Source organism: Oxyura jamaicensis, chromosome 11 (genome assembly GCF_011077185.1).
Source record: "Oxyura jamaicensis isolate SHBP4307 breed ruddy duck chromosome 11, BPBGC_Ojam_1.0, whole genome shotgun sequence".
In the NCBI taxonomy this organism is placed as follows: domain Eukaryota; kingdom Metazoa; phylum Chordata; class Aves; order Anseriformes; family Anatidae; genus Oxyura; species Oxyura jamaicensis.
Genome location: NC_048903.1, coordinates 17,014,556 through 17,032,284, shown reverse-complemented (window position 1 = coordinate 17,032,284; position 17,729 = coordinate 17,014,556). Strand labels below are relative to the sequence as shown.

General features: G+C 35.9%; 1 protein-coding gene across 4 annotated transcripts in view; it reads right to left on the bottom strand.

The window, feature by feature from the left end:
* Positions 1-17,729, bottom strand: part of CDH13 (cadherin 13) — a 475,482-nt gene that overhangs the window by 272,409 nt on the left and 185,344 nt on the right. For all 4 annotated transcript variants that reach the window (XM_035336428.1, XM_035336427.1, XM_035336422.1 and 1 more), the window contains exon 4: positions 11,204-11,320. In XM_035336428.1, coding sequence (XP_035192319.1) covers positions 11,204-11,320 — 117 coding nt within the window. The remainder of the gene's footprint in view (positions 1-11,203; positions 11,321-17,729) is intronic.

Below are 17,729 nucleotides of genomic sequence, written 5' to 3'. Positions count from 1 at the left end.
TGTCGAGGAATGGCAAAACACCTGATTTTATTATTCTGTTGTCATAAAAAAAAAAAAAAAAAAAAAAAAAAAAGTGAACTATCTCATCCCTTTTAAGCTTACTGCTTTCTGTCATTTCAAACTGGGTGAGAGAAAGTAGAAAATAACACCAGTGGTGCTGAGGGTACTGTGGGATGATGTAGGGTGTAGGGACGCTTGAGGTGTTATCATGGGTAAGAGAACCTGGGTTTACTGCAAAAAATGAATATTTGCAGGAAACCAGCCTTCATTGCTTCAACTGTTCATGAAAATACTTGTAATATATTGTACATCAGGTCTGGACATGAATTTGTTAAATTAATATAGCCCCTGAATTCAACTTGTATCCACATAAAGCTATATCCACATTTCCTCTTCTCTTTGCAAATCTAATAAGTAAAAATACATTAAGACACATGTTATTGGATTACAGGGATCACTACTACTTTCAATTTCTGGACATCATTGTTGTACAGGTTTTTATTACCAAAATCCATTCTCATCTCCAGCAAGCTCAACTGAAAATGTAAGCTTAATAATTTATTCCATGTGTTGAAGAAATTGAAAAGCAAAACTTCTGAAGCAGTGTGAAAATACTTATGATACAGAAAAGACAGACAAATTTAAACCTTGATTAAAATCATACTTTCCAAAGGTACTTTAACAATATTTCCTATAAATACAACTAAAGTAAAACTGCAGCTTATTGCTTTCAACAAGCTTGACTTCTTCCCTACAATCTCCCAAGATGGTTGCCCTGATCAAAAGTCCTTTCCACCTAGATGTGAGAAGTTGCTAGTTGCAGTGTTCTTAAAGTCAGACATGGTTGTACAATGATACAGAAAAGCACTTTGTATGTGTTGAACAAATTGTTGCTCCATGGAAGCGCTGACTGGTAAAGACAAGCTTATAAAGCCTGAGCATCTCAGCTTAAACTGCAACTTACGCTAGACAAAATTGTTAATGTGTTTGCAAAAATGTACAATTCTTTTAAGAGTTATTTCTATTCTTAGTTAGCATTTGTGTAAATAATCCATTTTATTCAGCTGTTCTTCAGAAATATGAGACAGAAAGGAGGAGAATAGAATCTGGAGGAACAACAATGCTAATGATACTTGTTGGCATAAGAGCAGATGAAACTAGTACACTTTCCAATAGAATTAATGTGTTCAGAGCAGCATTTTATAGATGAAAATGGGGAGAAAGAGCGCATACAAAACAAATAGCATTGATCAAGAAGAAAGTACATCAGAGTCTGAACATATGTGTGTGTGCCTGTACTCATTTGTTGGTATGCATTTCTGAGTATACATGTGCATATAAATCTAAAATGGAAAGCATGATTCCTGTATTTGAATTCTAAATATAGAATTTCCAGCAATCACATGACTTCATACACAGTCTCAGAAAACGTAAAGAATATGATAGTAAAACAAAAATCAATGCTCTTGCTAATCTAATTAAAGAATATTGGAAAGCAGGTTAATCCGTAAGTACAGTTGACTGAATTTTCATTTGCTTTTGTTTAAGCAATGTTTCAATGGCAGAAAGTAATTTTTCTCATTTTGACTGATTTTAAAGAAAGTAAAGTGGTCAGACTAGAATGTTCTTTTCAAAAGATGGGCAAAAGCAAATTGAAGATTTTAATTTAACAATGGATTGGTGATTACAATGAAATAATTCATGCTTTTTATGTATTTGACCCTGAAAGAAAAATAGGTCAATAGAGCAGAGTAACATTTACTTCAAAATGACATATTATTAACCATGATAAAAGACATCAGCTAGTCTTTAAATAAGGTAAGGAAAAAAAAGTTTGCTCATTACATACTTAGAGCTACAAAGATACAAAAGTCATTTCATCCCTGTACGCTATAAATGACAGTTCATTTCTGAATTTCACAAATAGGGTTGCAAGCTAAGTGATAAAGCTGATTAAACAGAGAGGTTAAAAAAGAAAGTTCCCCTTAGAGGGCAGCTGGAAAAGGGTAAAAAAAGTCTTGGGAAGGAATAGGAAAAATGTTTATTGAACTGAAATATACCTGTCATCATACATATCAGCATCACACTCTTTCACCTACCCTATTGATCTGTTACTATACAGCAGTATAAATGTGAGAGAAAAAATGCAACTGAAAAATTATCTATGTGTAATAAGTTCAAGAGCAAAACATGAAGAGGTTACAATTAGTCATCACTGAAGAGATCTAGCAGTTAGTCAGAAGGAAGAAAATGACTACTGTTGTGTGTGTGACAGCTGGTTACTCCACCTTACATGAGCCATATGCAAGGCGTATCATTTTTCCTTCTGGAAATACTTTACCAATCGTCTTTCCTAATGACACTTTAACAACACACATGTAGTAATATCAGATTTGTCACCAGTCCAGTCCACAAAATGTCTTTTATAAAGTCTTTCCTTAATGTAGAGTACCAAGGATGACAGTACGATAGTATTAAGCTTGTAAATTGCCAGGGATAGGTTTTCTTCCTAAAATTTAACTCATATGGATATTGCTCTGTATTAGACTATCAACATACTAGTTGCATAATAGGAAACCAAAGGAATAACTTGGAATGAAATGGGAAAATGATTGGATAAAGTACAGTACTCAGGTAACAAGCAGATCAATTCCTAAGCAGTCTGGAAACTCACAGCTATCAAATACAATACTGTGATTCTGTGAAATATCATAATTGATTTACAGGAAGCTCCATGGCACTGATCTCTCCACTGACTTCCATATTCTGCAGATCTCACCTCCTTGCTAGTAATATATATATATTAACACAGCACACTGCTACGTAATGCTGGATAAGTCTGTTGTATTTGTTTTACTCCTTAAAAGGAAGCATTACTGTAAGTGGATTTGAGGGGAGCAATTTTACAAATTAAAGGTACCAAGCAAACAGAAATCCTTACTCAGAAGAATAACTTAGTAAGAAATAACTTACTCAGCATTCCTACACGGGGCTTACTGGCTGCTCCCTGTTCAAGGTGTGCTCAGTAAGACCAGGTACAGAATCACACCCTAAATGTGAGCCTTAAAACACAAGTCCGAGAATTTATTTGAGTCAAGAAAGTTAGAAAGGGGATGGACTTTTGAATCTGGGGAAAGCTTATTTTGTTTTGCAAAGATTAGTAAAATTACCCATTTAAGAAAAAAAAAAATGGAAAGGCGTGTAATGTTGGGCATCATTGAAAATCATTGGGTAGAGATGAAATAGCTGTTGTATTTGAAAATAATCCAAACACATTTTCCTTAAATGTGAATCTAAAATTCAGTTAATGTGTGAATGAAAAATTAGTTGTCAGTGTTTTATTTTATCTCAGTTATTTTACATAGGTAATTTACGGGCAAGGACTGACTTTTTTCCCCTCTATCTTCATCTGCAACACAGTTTAAGATATCAACTTTGGAGATCAAAGTTAACACAAACAATGTGACAGTTAAACTGTAGTATACTTCACTGAACAGCTTCAGAAAATAAATTCTCCTCTCTTTGGTGCTCTACTTAAGGTCATTTGCATGAATTATTACAGAGCAGGAAATTAGGTACTGGATATTTCAATATTGGGTACAAAGTTTAATTCCATCATTGCCATAGAACTTCTATATCTCCAACAAACTTGTAACCATAGTAACTAGATTAGAAAGCATCCTTCAAATGGTTAAAAATTCTTTTATCCATATCAACGACATCAAACACTGCAAAATGATGGTAAATTCTTATTCTTTTCCAGTTTTCCAATGCATCTGCTGCTCAAGTTTGACTCTTCTAAAGTTTCTTAAGTAAACAAGAGCATTTTAAATAGAGTTGCCATTAAAATTCTGTTAGCTTAAAGAGAACAAGTGTATTCTGTTGGAATTGTTTATGTGACTATCAATATTTTTTTTAAAGTGGGAAGTTCGAAGAGAGACCTTTCAGAAAACTAGATAAATTTGAAGTGCTGTTTTCACTTAATGTTTTGTTGGGATATCAAATACATATCCTTTAAAGAAAACTAATATGCTGTAGTTTAATAATTCATGTACTTGCATCAAAAGCCCTTTAAGTTAATGGACTGTTGTTCATTCATTTACATTCATTGCTGAGGTAGACTGGTATTTTTCCATGAAGGACAAAAGTGTGCCATGCCTTCAAGAAAGCCAAATGTCATCTCCAATGGTCCATTTAGGTCCAGCTCAGCAGGGTGTTACACATTTCCTCCAGTTCGAGAGCTTTTGAAAACCTCTTGGTGTCTGTTTTTTCATGATCATAAGCAGACATATTATGCATTGTGACTGTATATTTATCAAACTGTATTCTCTTCCCTGGAATACTGGTGAAAATTAATTCTTCTGTGGGGACTAAAAACTTTTTTCCTAATCTTCAGCCAAAAACGTATATCTGTTTGCTATTATGACAATAATTTCCCTTTGCCTTAAAACACTACAATCACTCTAGATATAAATAAAACACTCACTGTACTAAGCTGAACAAACTGATCTCAGATGTATGTATTTCTGCCCAATCTAATTGTATTAGTAACATAACTGGATATTTTTCCTCTAGTTTTAATCTTTTTCCTAGCTAGAAGTTTATTTGTTAAGACTGACTTCATTACCTAAGAGCTATTCATTGATATCAGATTTTTTTCCCCTTCTCTTCACAACTTTCTTTCACTCTGTTTGCTGCTAGTTTATGGATCCTCATCTGTGGATGTGTCTTTTCCTGAACAGATTGATAGACACATTTCTTCTGTACATTTTAGAAGATTGTTCTCCTTATTTCTCCTTATGTGCCATCAAACCTTGATGTAAGAAGCCAGAACAATTTGTACCTGAGCAATTCCACTCTCTGAGAGAGGCCCTCACCCTGCAATGCTTCCCCGGAGTCAATCATTCCAGCATCTCCCTGATGGCACTGCTTTTTCAGCTGTCACATCCTAAATATTCTTGCCTCCTGGAGAAGGCAGAATTCTTGCTGATAACCACCTCCCCTTTTCTGAGCATACTCTTTGGCACAGTCTGATCATTTAGATTTGATGTGGCAATGATTTGAACACAGCAAAATGGATATTAAAAAATAATTACAAAAATCCAGTGGATTTTTCCTACGCAGCTCAGACCAACTTCTAGTTCTATAGTAGGGAATGTATTTTCTTGTTTCTGTATCATTTTTTGTAACTGATAAAGATTCAGAACAAGAACTGATACTTGGAGTTTACCAGCCGGAATGTTGGTAAGGAGTCACACAGATCTCTGTTGTTGTTGGAAAGGCATTTAGGGGCATCTCTGTTCTGCACATCATTCTGTTCTCTGTCAGTGTACACCATTATCTTCCAGACCTGGACAGCAATCCTAGCTAGCTCCTTTCCCTCACTCTCTATGCCTCATCCCCAATTTTTTGCCTAATCTGCCTGTAAAACAAATCCACTTCCTAATTCGGCTCTTATTTCACTGGCTGATCTTGTTCCCTGTTGCCTTTTACATGTCCTTCTGTAACCTACAATACTTCTTTCTAGGTTTTCTTCAAAGATCTGTGGATCATGATAATCTCTCTCTTGTCACTTCTATCACCTTCTTTTCAAACTTTTGACTCAAGTTTGGCATTTTTTCCAGCTTCATCTTTAGTACTTAACACTTCTCTTCTGTGAAGCATATAATTTATCATATACAAAAAGCCTCAATCAGATATCCACTCAGAAATAATAAGCTTCCAGCAGCTTTTTCATCCAGTTATCTTCAGTTTCCTCTCCTCTTCAGGTTTTCCTATTGCTGCATTAACAGACAAGCTGTGTTTTCACTTGCCTTAAATTCACAAATTGGAGGAGGAAAAAAAAAAAAAAAAAAAAAAAAAAAAAACCTCCTCATAGATATTATAGATATTAAGAGATTTCTCTTCTGTTTGATAGCCTGCATTACCTTTTTCTTGAGCTTATGACAGTTCTGCCATCTAATTGTCATTTGGCAGCTATCCGTCCATTAGTACAGATGAAAAGCAGGGAGTACATATACACTCTCTGATATTAAGCATCTGAACAGTCCCGCCCCACCCCTTTGTCTTCCAAAAGATAAAACAAACAGCCAAGCAATAAAGAAACAAATTATCTTACTGGCAAAACCCAAGGTTTTGCATTTTCTTTGTTCAGACATTGTTTCCTAAAGAATCTCCAGGGTTCTTCTCTTTGTCTCCCAGCCTTCACTGACCATTAAAAGTCCAGCCAATTTTTGCTAGCCCACTCACGGTTTCCATATCATATGTTACAACAATTAAAATACTCATTCTAAGGAAGGGCATTCCTTTAAATTAAAGAATAGAATCACGGATTCATCATATATCAATCAATAAATCCATAGCAAATCGTTCTGGGCTTATTAACACTTTCACTTTGCAGATGCCCTTCTCTCCAAAGATCTGTGTGAAGAGCTGGAACATGCCAACTGTCCTCACAATTACCTTCTGGCACTTTGAGCTCTGTGTTAGTGCAAGGATTAAACTTCAAAAATGACCATCATGCAGTTCATCACCACAGTTAAAGTGTGTCTGGAGAGTGTCATCAAATAGATGCATAGAACCACCACTCTTAAGTTAATTTTAGAATACATTTCTGTAGTGCACTCACAAATAACCTATCATAATTACAGGATAATCCTGCACCCCACTGTTTCGTACTTCATTTGACTTGATGTGGACAAATAAACCGGAAGAGTAACATATGGAGAGAGACTAAAAATTGAATATCATATCCCTCTGCTTTATCAGCAAGAGCTAAACCAAACACATCAATAACAGTCAACAGTTGTAGCCTGGGCCATCTGGACACAGAGGCCCATGTTACCAAGACTGTATTTAAGTATTTTAATCTCCCTGTTCTCCCTGAAGAATGAAGGATAATATGAAGAAGTTCAGATTTTGCTAAAACATGAGATTCCTCTACCTATGAGCACAGCACATCTACGATAGTTTTTAACCTAAGAGATATCCTAACCAACCTTATCCCTAAGTGGATATGACAGAAAGCCAGTAACAGCAAAGAAAACAGCCTCTACACTTGCATTTCTTTGTTATGCCAAGTACTTATTTGAACTTTTCTAATTACAACAATCCAATTTTGCACTTGTCCAGTGCAATATCTCCTTTCTGAGTTATTTCACTAAATCTTAATGAATAAAGTCTTCTAAAATCACCACGATTTTCTTTTTTATGCTATTGTTTCCTAATTATGAAATATATATTTTTTCTCCCCCTGCTCTTCTATTTTTGCACATCTGCCCTGCTCCCAGCCAAGTGCTAATAAGCAGCTCAACTGCTGGCAGCTGCTGCAATCACTTCCAAACAACCTTATGCATTTTCAGGCAACGCAGTGTTAGCATGAGTTAGGAAATAGAAGGCAGCCAGGACAGAGGAATAAATTAGATTGGTAATTTTATGAAATAAATGGAAGAAAGAAAATAAGTCAGGGTGCAACTGGAAACCTAACTTTTATGTAGACATCCAATCTGCACCACATGAATCAAACAGAACTAGTCATATCTGAAATTATCACTATCCTGACTGAATAAAGTGTGGGTAAGCTTTTCCTTTCTGATGAGCAGAAAGTGTAACAAAGATAAGAGCAAAACAAACGTTGTAATTCTTTTTCACACAGCAAAGTGTGTAGTTATTCCCTCCACCCCAACACACATTATTGCATTAGAAATCTTACTTCCTAAATGTGTTTATTGCTATGTTTTATCACCTAAGAATTTCATATTTCCAGAGGATAAACTCATTTAATGTTTAAGTCAGGAATAAGCCTGATATGTTAAATATGCTCATGCCATTCCAATTCAGAAATTACAGAGGCATGTTGCACTTCAGTCTGACAACAGGTGGAGCAATACGAAGATCCAACATTGCATCACTGGAAATGCCACACAGAGTTGTTCCAGGCCCTGACATCTCCTGCTCCCAGGGACCTTATGACCCTCTAGCAGGTGATGGAGTCTCCAGGCATATTTGGATACCTGCCACTATGTTACCATCACAGATGTTTTGTATTCTTTCCTTATTTTGATAAATCCTTTTTCTGTAGTCTCTCAGACACCAGCCATGGCAGAAAGCAATTTTCTGGAGTAGAAATTATTCTGAAAATGACTGCATTGCATTGGAACTAATTCATTTTTCCTCACTATAATGCTTGGCCAACTGAGTCAGCTGTGTTCATCCTTATAGTGAGCAAGGTCAATAACATTCAGTATTACGTTTTTATTATAGCCAAACTGTATATTCCTTCTCTAAATTTTACTTTTTAGTTTCCCTTTGAGATTTTGCCAATGGAGATGGAGACATAGGAATATGGGTTATGAAAATACAATACATATAAATAGTTCCTACGTCTGTAAACTTATGGGTTCCTCTATATCCTATAGTTCACACAAAGAGGGTGCCTGATTATGTCTGAATAAAATATGAAATGCCCCGCAGTGCACACTGAAGCAAAATATTGCTGAAGTTTGGAAGTGTTTATTTAAATGCTACAAACTTCCTTAGGTACGGTCCTTTTCATAAACCTCTATATTTCATATATATATATATATCTGAGGCTAAGCAGTATGGAAAGAACAGGGTTCTCGTATAACAGTTGTTACAGTTCAGCTTGAGTTGACCCTGGCTCCTGGCTGGGTCACCCATGGCTCACAGGGATTTGAGCAGGACAGCCCATCACAGTGGAGCTCAGAAGGACATCGCTCACTGTCTTGGACAGATGAGGTGAGCCCTGAGGTGGGAGAATCTCTGCCATTCCCTTCACAGCAAGCCTACACAAGTCCTCAGCCCTGGCAATTACATGACAAAAGTATGCTCCAGAATGTGCTTTTTCTTTCCTTTCATTTTTTAAAATTCTATCATAACATGCAAATTAGCCTAGTTAGAAGCTTGGGATCAGCATTCTCTTTCACTTTTCTCTTCCTCCAAGCACTATAGAAACCACAGCTACAAAATATGTCTGCAATGTCCCCTTCACAGTGCTTACAACAGAATAGAGAGACGGAAAAGTTCAGGAGAAATTCATACACATCAGTAGCTATAATTCATCAGTCCATGCAATGCCTTGTTGTTTCTAATGATAAGCCCCAAAATAATGTGGAAGAGGGAAGTAATTGTGATTCTTTTGCCTCACAGAAGGGTGCAGAATTCTTGCAAATTCATGAAGCTACATACAATTCACAATAAACATCTAAAGTTAAATGAGAAAGATAATCAACCTTTTCTGCAAGTTGTGGCTGAAACGAGTACATGAATTGGGTGTCTAAGGTTCTCTAGAGTAGTACAGACTTTGTTGTGTAGCTTATAAAAGCAATTATTTTAGGTCTTTATTTTCGGCATTGACTTCTACTGATTTTTTTATTTAAGGAACAATAGATACCTACCATCAGTATGTCTGAGGCTCTAAACCTTTTTATTTATGCTTTATTAAGCATTCAGTTGCAAATTACTGCAGTTGACCTAGAATGTTTTATTCCTTTATTTTAAATATCTCTAAAAGTTTTGTCTCACTCATCACTTATTCACTCTATGTTACTCATTGCAACAGACTATAGCCAAAATAGTCATCTAGATGCCTAAATTGGAAATATACTGGGGAAAAAAACATATTTAAAGACTTTTTAAATTGATGACAGCTCAAAGTATTTCAAGGTGCTGATCATTTACAGTTCCTATAATTTAAACATCAGTTGAGAATAGGTGTCTCAGGGCCTTTGAAAAACAGACTGCCAGATGCTTTTATACTTCTGTGTTTGTACCTCATCTACCCCATCTAACTTGTGATCCCTAACTAGCATTTCAAGAATGATAACAAATCAAGATGACAAGATGCTAGGAATACATTTAAGTACAAACAATACCAGATTCATCTCATTCTGTTTAAGGAACCTCAATTACAAGGACTATCATCCTAAAAGACTAATAAAAATACTTAATGGAGGCAATTCTAGAGAGCAACTCAGACTACTTGAGATCTAAAACTTTAAAGTAATCACAGGCAGCCGGGGAAGAAGGAGAGCAAAGGGGAAAAATAATAAGAAAAATAAAAAAGACTGCAGATGTGTGTATAAGTAACCTTCTGATTCTCTCACTCCTTTAAAACTGTGCAACAGAAATCTTAAAAAATAACTGTTTATCACTAGTATATTAAACAACAATATTTACTAAGTTATTGATCATTAATTCTCAAACACTGAAACATGAAAGGAAAAGTTGAGAAATAGCTATAAATAAATTACTCAGAGAGAAAGGGTAGAAAAAATCTTCAGAGATTATTCTTTCTTTCTATTGAATAGAAGACAATCTTTCCTAATTATTCAAGTAACTGATTAGGTACCAGCTAGCAAGATTACACATTCTAGAGTAAAATTCTGCCCTCGACCTGTGCATATAGCTCTAGTGATTTCACGGGTGGGAATTACGAACATATTCTACAGCTGTATAGTCTATCACATCATTGTCACATCTACTAAAATCAGAGCAATGCATAGGATTCCTGTTTCAAAATTGCCAATGTGCAAAATATATTCATATAATTACAACTTATGTTGACCAAGTAGCCATTTTAATAGATATTTTTATTTCAATTTGAATGATTTTGTATTCTAGCCATATATCTGAAGTTCTGGAAAGCGGGTTGTTGGAACCCTCATTCATATAGCTTACTGCAGACACTAGAGAAACCTTCCTCTTTTTCAGACCTTTGAAACAATTTTAAAAAAATCAAACTGAAAATGTCTGCAAAAATTTGCTTAGTCTTTGGATGCCAGAAATGAATTTAAGGACATGAATTTAGGACATTTTTTATATTTAATGCCTTTTGAATTCCTACCAAGAGTTAAGAATAGACACAAGATAAACCACACTATGCAGCAGGATATTCTTCATGGCATTTCTGGCCTAGATTTCAGCCTCAGCCTCACACGTAGATACACAGTAACCTCTGTTGCAGAGAGCAGTCCTGATTAATACTTTTTTACCAGAATGTATGCTATTAAAGTCTCCCATGAATACAAAGCCATGTTCATCTGTCTACGCAATATCCACTCTGTTCAGCTTTAGGCTTCTTAATTTTGTCTGGGATATTACTACCAATTTGATAGGCATCACAACATTGTAAGAGAAATACATCGATTACTTAATATAATGATTCTATTATTTGTTGACTTACCTTGCCAACAGATCTGGGGAATGGTGGTCTTTGATTTTCTGGAATCAATATTGGAGTTGCCAAAATAGCCCTTTTTTGTCTTGGAATTCCAAGGTTGCCTTCTATCTTAAAGATTTCCTAAAAAAAGAAAAAGACCAAGTACAATGACTTTCAAAATAGCATTCGTTATTTCCAATCCCTCTACCTTCAGGTAAAATGAACATGAACTACCATGTTCTAAGTTTTATATTATGTTTTCCAGTGATTAGTGATAACATATCAAACTATTCAAAACTGTTGTTTTATTCCACTTATGGCAGTAACAGTGGACAGGCTGTATTCATTTTGTATTCCTACTGACTAGTTTTAAACTTAAGCAAGTGTGTCTACCTTCCTAACAAGAGGACTGTTTAACTCATAAATCTTAGACAAGGTTTGGCTTACCTCAAATACTTGCATATGACCTTTAAAAAGCCACACTTTAAATGTTTTACATAATTTTTCCATTATCACATTTCAAGTCACCTCTATAGTCAGCCACTTCTCAGTCCACACTTTAAGTCAAACAGAACTTACAGGTGGTTTGCTGAGACTGTCCCCAGCTAGTGATCTCTCAAAAAGGACCAAAAACTTGTAAGATATAAAGCAATGGGCACCAAAACTCAGTGCAACTTAGAATACCAGACAGAAGGTTTCTTTTACATAGTGAAAACTTCATGCTACTATATCTGAAAGAACAGTTATAGAAGTGGTCTATACACAAGCCTGCTTTTTTCCTATTGCATTTGCTGGGGTATTTAGTTCTAGCTGAGCTTCAGGCAATTCAGCACGTTATGAGCTACAGCAAACTCTTCAGAGTGGCCTCTAGCCCCTGGAAAACTCTGTCCATCACACCTCTGCCTTTCCTCCTCATTACTTCTCTGATCCTCTCGGTGCAAAAACTGCAGCTTCCCAGAGGCCATTCTCTTCTTTTTGCTTCATCCTACAGCCTCCGCAAACCTATTCTCCAAGCACACTCAGCAGCTACCAAGGTCAAAGACAGCCTCTTCCCATCTCCCAGTGCTCTCACCTTGACTCATTCCCCTTTCTTAAAACAAACAAACAAACAAACAAACAAATAATAATAATAATAATTTTAAAAATGCACCAATTTGTACTGTGTTGTGAATTAATTTTGAAACAGGAAAAGGTTTAGATTACTACAATTTGTTCAGATTGTCATGACTTTTGCAAAACAAATCATAGGGTGAATGAAATATCTAATTTCAATAAGGTAGTTACATCCTACCATACACTTTTCTTTGCTCTCTTAATGCAATAAGTTTTTCAGTCCGTTCTGGAATCCAAGTTGTATTAATAGCTGCTACTTTATAACCTAAGGATAGCTTCATCTCTATGTTATATTTTTATAAAACTGCAAAGATGAATGAGTTTTCTTGTTAGCGCTATCTGAACATCAGTCAAGAACTCCACAGGCTGCTCTGCTGCCACCTGCATAGATGCCTTCCATCTAGTGAGTATATCACAGCCAGAGCACTGATTTACATCTACTAGCTTTAGTGTGACTTTGCAAATTTGATGACAAGCAGCAGCAAGGGAAACAAGCCTACAACTGTCAGCTTCAGCCACGATAAAGTCAAAGAGCAGTGAGAACCATGCAGAGAATCCCTTCTCACGATTTTGCCAATTTTCATAACCTTTTGAGGCTCATCCTGATTCGGAGTTCCCATCTCTCCCAAAGGCTTTGCCACTTCTCTGTAATCTTTTGGTCTGAAGGTCACTTGGGTACCTATTTTTGTCTTTCAAAAGAACTTTCCCCAATAAAAATTCATGAGAAAGTTCAAGGCAAAAATATTTGAAGTGTCAAATAAAAAGGAAAGAGCTGAATTCTGTCCAAATGCAAATGCACAGAGCAGCTTTCAAAATCACTTACGCTATAAGCACAGCAGTTTGGCTGGCATGCATCTGTGACGCTGCAAAGGACAGGAGGAAAAATGACTACCAGTATGTCTGAGAGGGAATATCAGTTCCTTAGATCAAATGCAGCAGTGCTAAAATGATCACAGTTCTGACTTGTGCTAACTACTACATTGATGGTTGCCCTTCAGCTCACGAAAACTAACGGGTAACCTCCCAGATGCATTGTCATTGGAAATGAGTATGGCACATATTTAGATCCTTGTATCATGTTTATTCCTATACTAGTTCATACTGTTTTCCCCATTTCTAAAGAGGGAAACAGAAGATTTTGCTTAATGCCAAGCAGATGGCAACTGATGGCTTTATCTTCAGCCAGTATATGAGATAGAAACCAAGAAATTTGAAAGCACATGTGCATTTAACACCTGATTCAACAGTCAAAACACTGAAAAGATTCACATTCAAAGGTGGATATTTTGCATACATAAGCATTTTAACTGAATTCACTTACAATTTCTTAAAGAAGCAAATCACAAGGCATATGAAATCACTCCAAAAGGAGTTGGTAGTTTTGCTTCATGTCTTACAATAACGAGCTAGAATTACAGGAGCCTTCTTTTGGTCTTTGAAGCACACAAAGTTTTCTGTGATCTTGCTGGACCTAGCTCATCAGACTACAGTATCTACCACATCCTTTTAGCAGAAATGGCTCCAGACAAGTGCTTCTGTGCCTAGAGTCTGGAGCCATCAGTCTGGAGAGCCAACACACATGGGGTTCATCCAGTGCCCGAAGAGACAATGGCTGTGATGGCTGTCTGCTTCTCCCACTCCTGCTGCTTTGTGCGACAAACAGAAGCTTAAGGAAGGTGTGCTTCCAGAAACATCCATCCATAAGCAAAGGTTTAAAGAACAAAATAATATTATAATAAATATATGCCTTTCTAACAAGAGCAGAGCAGAAATAAAAAATTCTGTTTCTCTGATTGCAAATAAAAAAAAAAAAAAAAAAAAAAAAGTGGTAGGAGAAAAATCCTACCAGGTTCTTTATTTTCACTATTTAATTGCCCTGTCAGGCCTGTGATTGCTATGCTGCTATTTTCCTGATTATTATCCAACTATCATTCCATTGTCCAATTCACAATTTCTTAACTAGTTTTTACACCTATTTTTCATTTTATTAAATTCCCTTTCTAGACACGGAATCAGTACTTTTAACAGCAATAGTTCAGAACTCAACAAGGCAACACTGTTCACTGATTCACTGGCAACAAATCTCAATTCCCTATTCAAGTTAAGCAAGCAACAAACAGCCACCTAATTTTTCTAACATTTAGCTAAGTGAAAGGTGTCAGTCTGCCCAACCTGTGATGCTACACAAGTTCAAATTTCTTCAGTTCCCTTGAGAACTTTCCAGTCTGATGTTTGTTTGTTGTTGTTGTTTTTTGTTGATCGTTTTTTTTTTTCTTTCTTTCTTTCTTTTCACAAGGGGTTCTTGGGGTCATTGCACTTTTTGAATATTTGAATGAATGGTCTAGTCACTATCCAGTAGCAGGCACCATTAGTCTTAGCAAAGAAAATTTCATTATAACTTGTCATGGGAATAAGGTGGCTGAATACTTATCGATTCATCACAAAAAGGGTTGGAAACATCACTGGAGTGGCAATCTATAACCCACTATGGTGACCAGAAAAGTGGCCAAGTTTCTTGCCATTTTGTTGTTTTTATATACTAAGCTTGATGGTATTAAATGGGGTCAATCCCAAGTACTACTACAAAAATAAACAAAAGTAAATGGATGCTCACAGCAAAGAAAACTAATCTGAAATGGCAATTGGGATGTGGTATTCAGTGGTGTATCAGTCTTTCTACTAATAAGACTGCATAAGATGAAAGAAAATACAACTGCACGCAGATTAACTTAAAAAATATTTGTATACAATTCTCAGCTGACATTTCAGACTTGTGCTGCAATACTTATTTAATGTATCGTAAGTGCATTATAAGTAAATTCTATCATCAGACCATTGTTATTAGCAACAGTCTTAACAGCAGTATTAATAGCTAATGATTTCTCAAATACGTCAAAAAAAAAACATTTTCTCATATTTTTAATAATACCAAAAAAAATAAGAAATATGCTGAACTTTACTTGTAATTCAAAGAAAAACTGCTTACAACAAGTAAATCATTAAATCAAATAAAACTGAGAATTGTTAAGGTCAATAGCATATACAGAAACATCTGCTCAAAAATAGTCTGTCCTCAATGCTCATAAATGTCATGCTAAAAAAAAAAAAAAAAAAATCACACGTTATACTTTAAAAGAGCAAATACAGCCAAAATCTAGCATGCTAAGGAGATTCAGTTACCTCAGAGCTTCCAGGATGGCCAGATAGGACATCTGAGTAATGGAAACTCCTAGGGTAACTTGATTTAACTGAGGGGGGAGGTATTTCTACCGTTCTGATTGCTACCTAAAGGCAGGTCCTTACATGGCCTAGCCAATATACCCTTAACTTCATAGGTGCTTCATAGTCTCAGACTACAGGTTTGTCACTGTAGATTCAGCTAGCTGTGCTATATGTATTTTTATAGGATGGAAGTTACTTTATCTTCAGAGGAGTCAAGAATAATAAAATGAATTTTTGTTTTAAACATTTGGTAATGTGTAAATCACAACTATTTTAATGCTAATTTGTTCTGATGTATTTTTGTAATGCATATGTGACAAATAATGTAAACTACTGTGGAGACAAATCTGAACTTCTGCTTTGTGAAATGATACATTCCATTGAACCTCTGCAGCATCTTTTGTGGTGGAAAAGCCCTGTCTATTCAAGTATAAGTTTTATTTATTTTCACAACTGCCTTATTCTATGTCAGGGAAAGGTTTTTCTAGGATGATAATGGACTGAGTGCCATTACCTTTCCATTCCGTACACATTAACCATAGGAGTTACCTGTTCTGAGAAAGAACTGGCAATCAAGCATTTATTTATTTCAAATTAACATTCCAGACTTTTCTTGTCATCATTTAGTGGGTGTTATTTGCATTTTGAACCATATGTGAATCACCCCCTCTTTCAGAAAATCTCATACTGGTTCCACACTGCTCATTAAATATAATGAGATACCCCTTATACACAAGCAACCAAACAAGCTCTGACTGACTGCATCTGTCAAAAACATTGCAAATATGAGCTTACGGAAAAAGACAACAGCTGACCTTATGCCTCTGTCTTCACCAAGGTACACTAAAGAACACATCACTTATCACCATTAAAAATACCCTCCTCCCCACCTCTACTGTGCTTACACCAGTTGCAAAGCAAACAAAGACGACTGTTTTTATAACATGCCAGGAAAAAAAAAAAAAATCAAAATTGTCAAAGATGTCCCAAAACCTTCAGCACCTTAAATAAATGTAACTTAAATACAGAAAACACTTGCTGATGCATTCGCCAAGACATCTGGCCTGAAGAAAGTGTCCTTTAACAAAACTTCACCTTTGAAAACAGGTGGTAGATTTTTGTTTGCTTGTTTGTTTGCTTTGTGTTTTGTTTTGCTTTTAATGAAAGTATCACCCATTGAACTAAGATACCAAACTGCTATTGAAAATAGTACTAGACACATGCTGGAGTTCTGAAGCAATGAAAACAGATCCTTTTGAGAATTAACCAAAATCACATGGAAAATTTATTGCACAGCATGGACACAAAGCCTTAACTTCTTACTTTTAATATTCCTACCCACTGAGCAGACTCCTTTCTCCACTCATATTGGAAGAACTCATAATATAAGAGCTTCTCTTTAACTCCAGCAAGCTTCAGACATGATGAAAACACCCTAATCTCCAGAGCAAGAAGGAGAAAAAACATACATACAAAGAACATCTTGATTCTAAGGAATGATAAATGAATCGAAGATGAACTGTCTTGGGGCACTAGCTTATACAAGACCACAAAATCTGTCCATCAGTATCAGACAATTGATATAAATACAAATTTGGAACAGGACGAACAGCCATGAGCAAGCTGTTTCATGTTTCAGTACTGGGATATACGGACAATTCCTAATAAAGAAATTTTAGTTCTCACAAAAAAAATTAGCCCTATTCATTGCAGAAGTTGTCCCACCTTGGAAAAACAGCTTTCTATCTCTTGCTGCAGGGCAGCAAGCTGTAAGTATGTGGAAGAAAACTGACACATTTTATACTCATGTTCTGGATTGCTCAAATGCTATGAAATTCACTGCACTATAACAGTGCTGCACAAAAGCAATTTCATCATACCCTAAAGCAATAATACTGTGTGTTAAAATCATGTATGCTGTTAATAGATCTAGTGGCTGCAGTCCCAGTCCCGTATCTGAATGGGTGCATAAAACACACTTCTTCCTATCCCCTCCAAGACTCCAAGCTGTGATTACAGTTCAAACCTTTTCAGTCTTGCTACTTCAACAAACAATATTTTCAAGCTCTATCACCACATATTCCTTGTTATTGCTCAGTTTCTTCATTATCCCCACTCCATCAACAACACAACCCACAATCTGATTCAAAACATTGATTATTTACCTTGTTATTCTTCTCTAAACTCTGCATGATCCTTCTGTTTTTCCTGAACA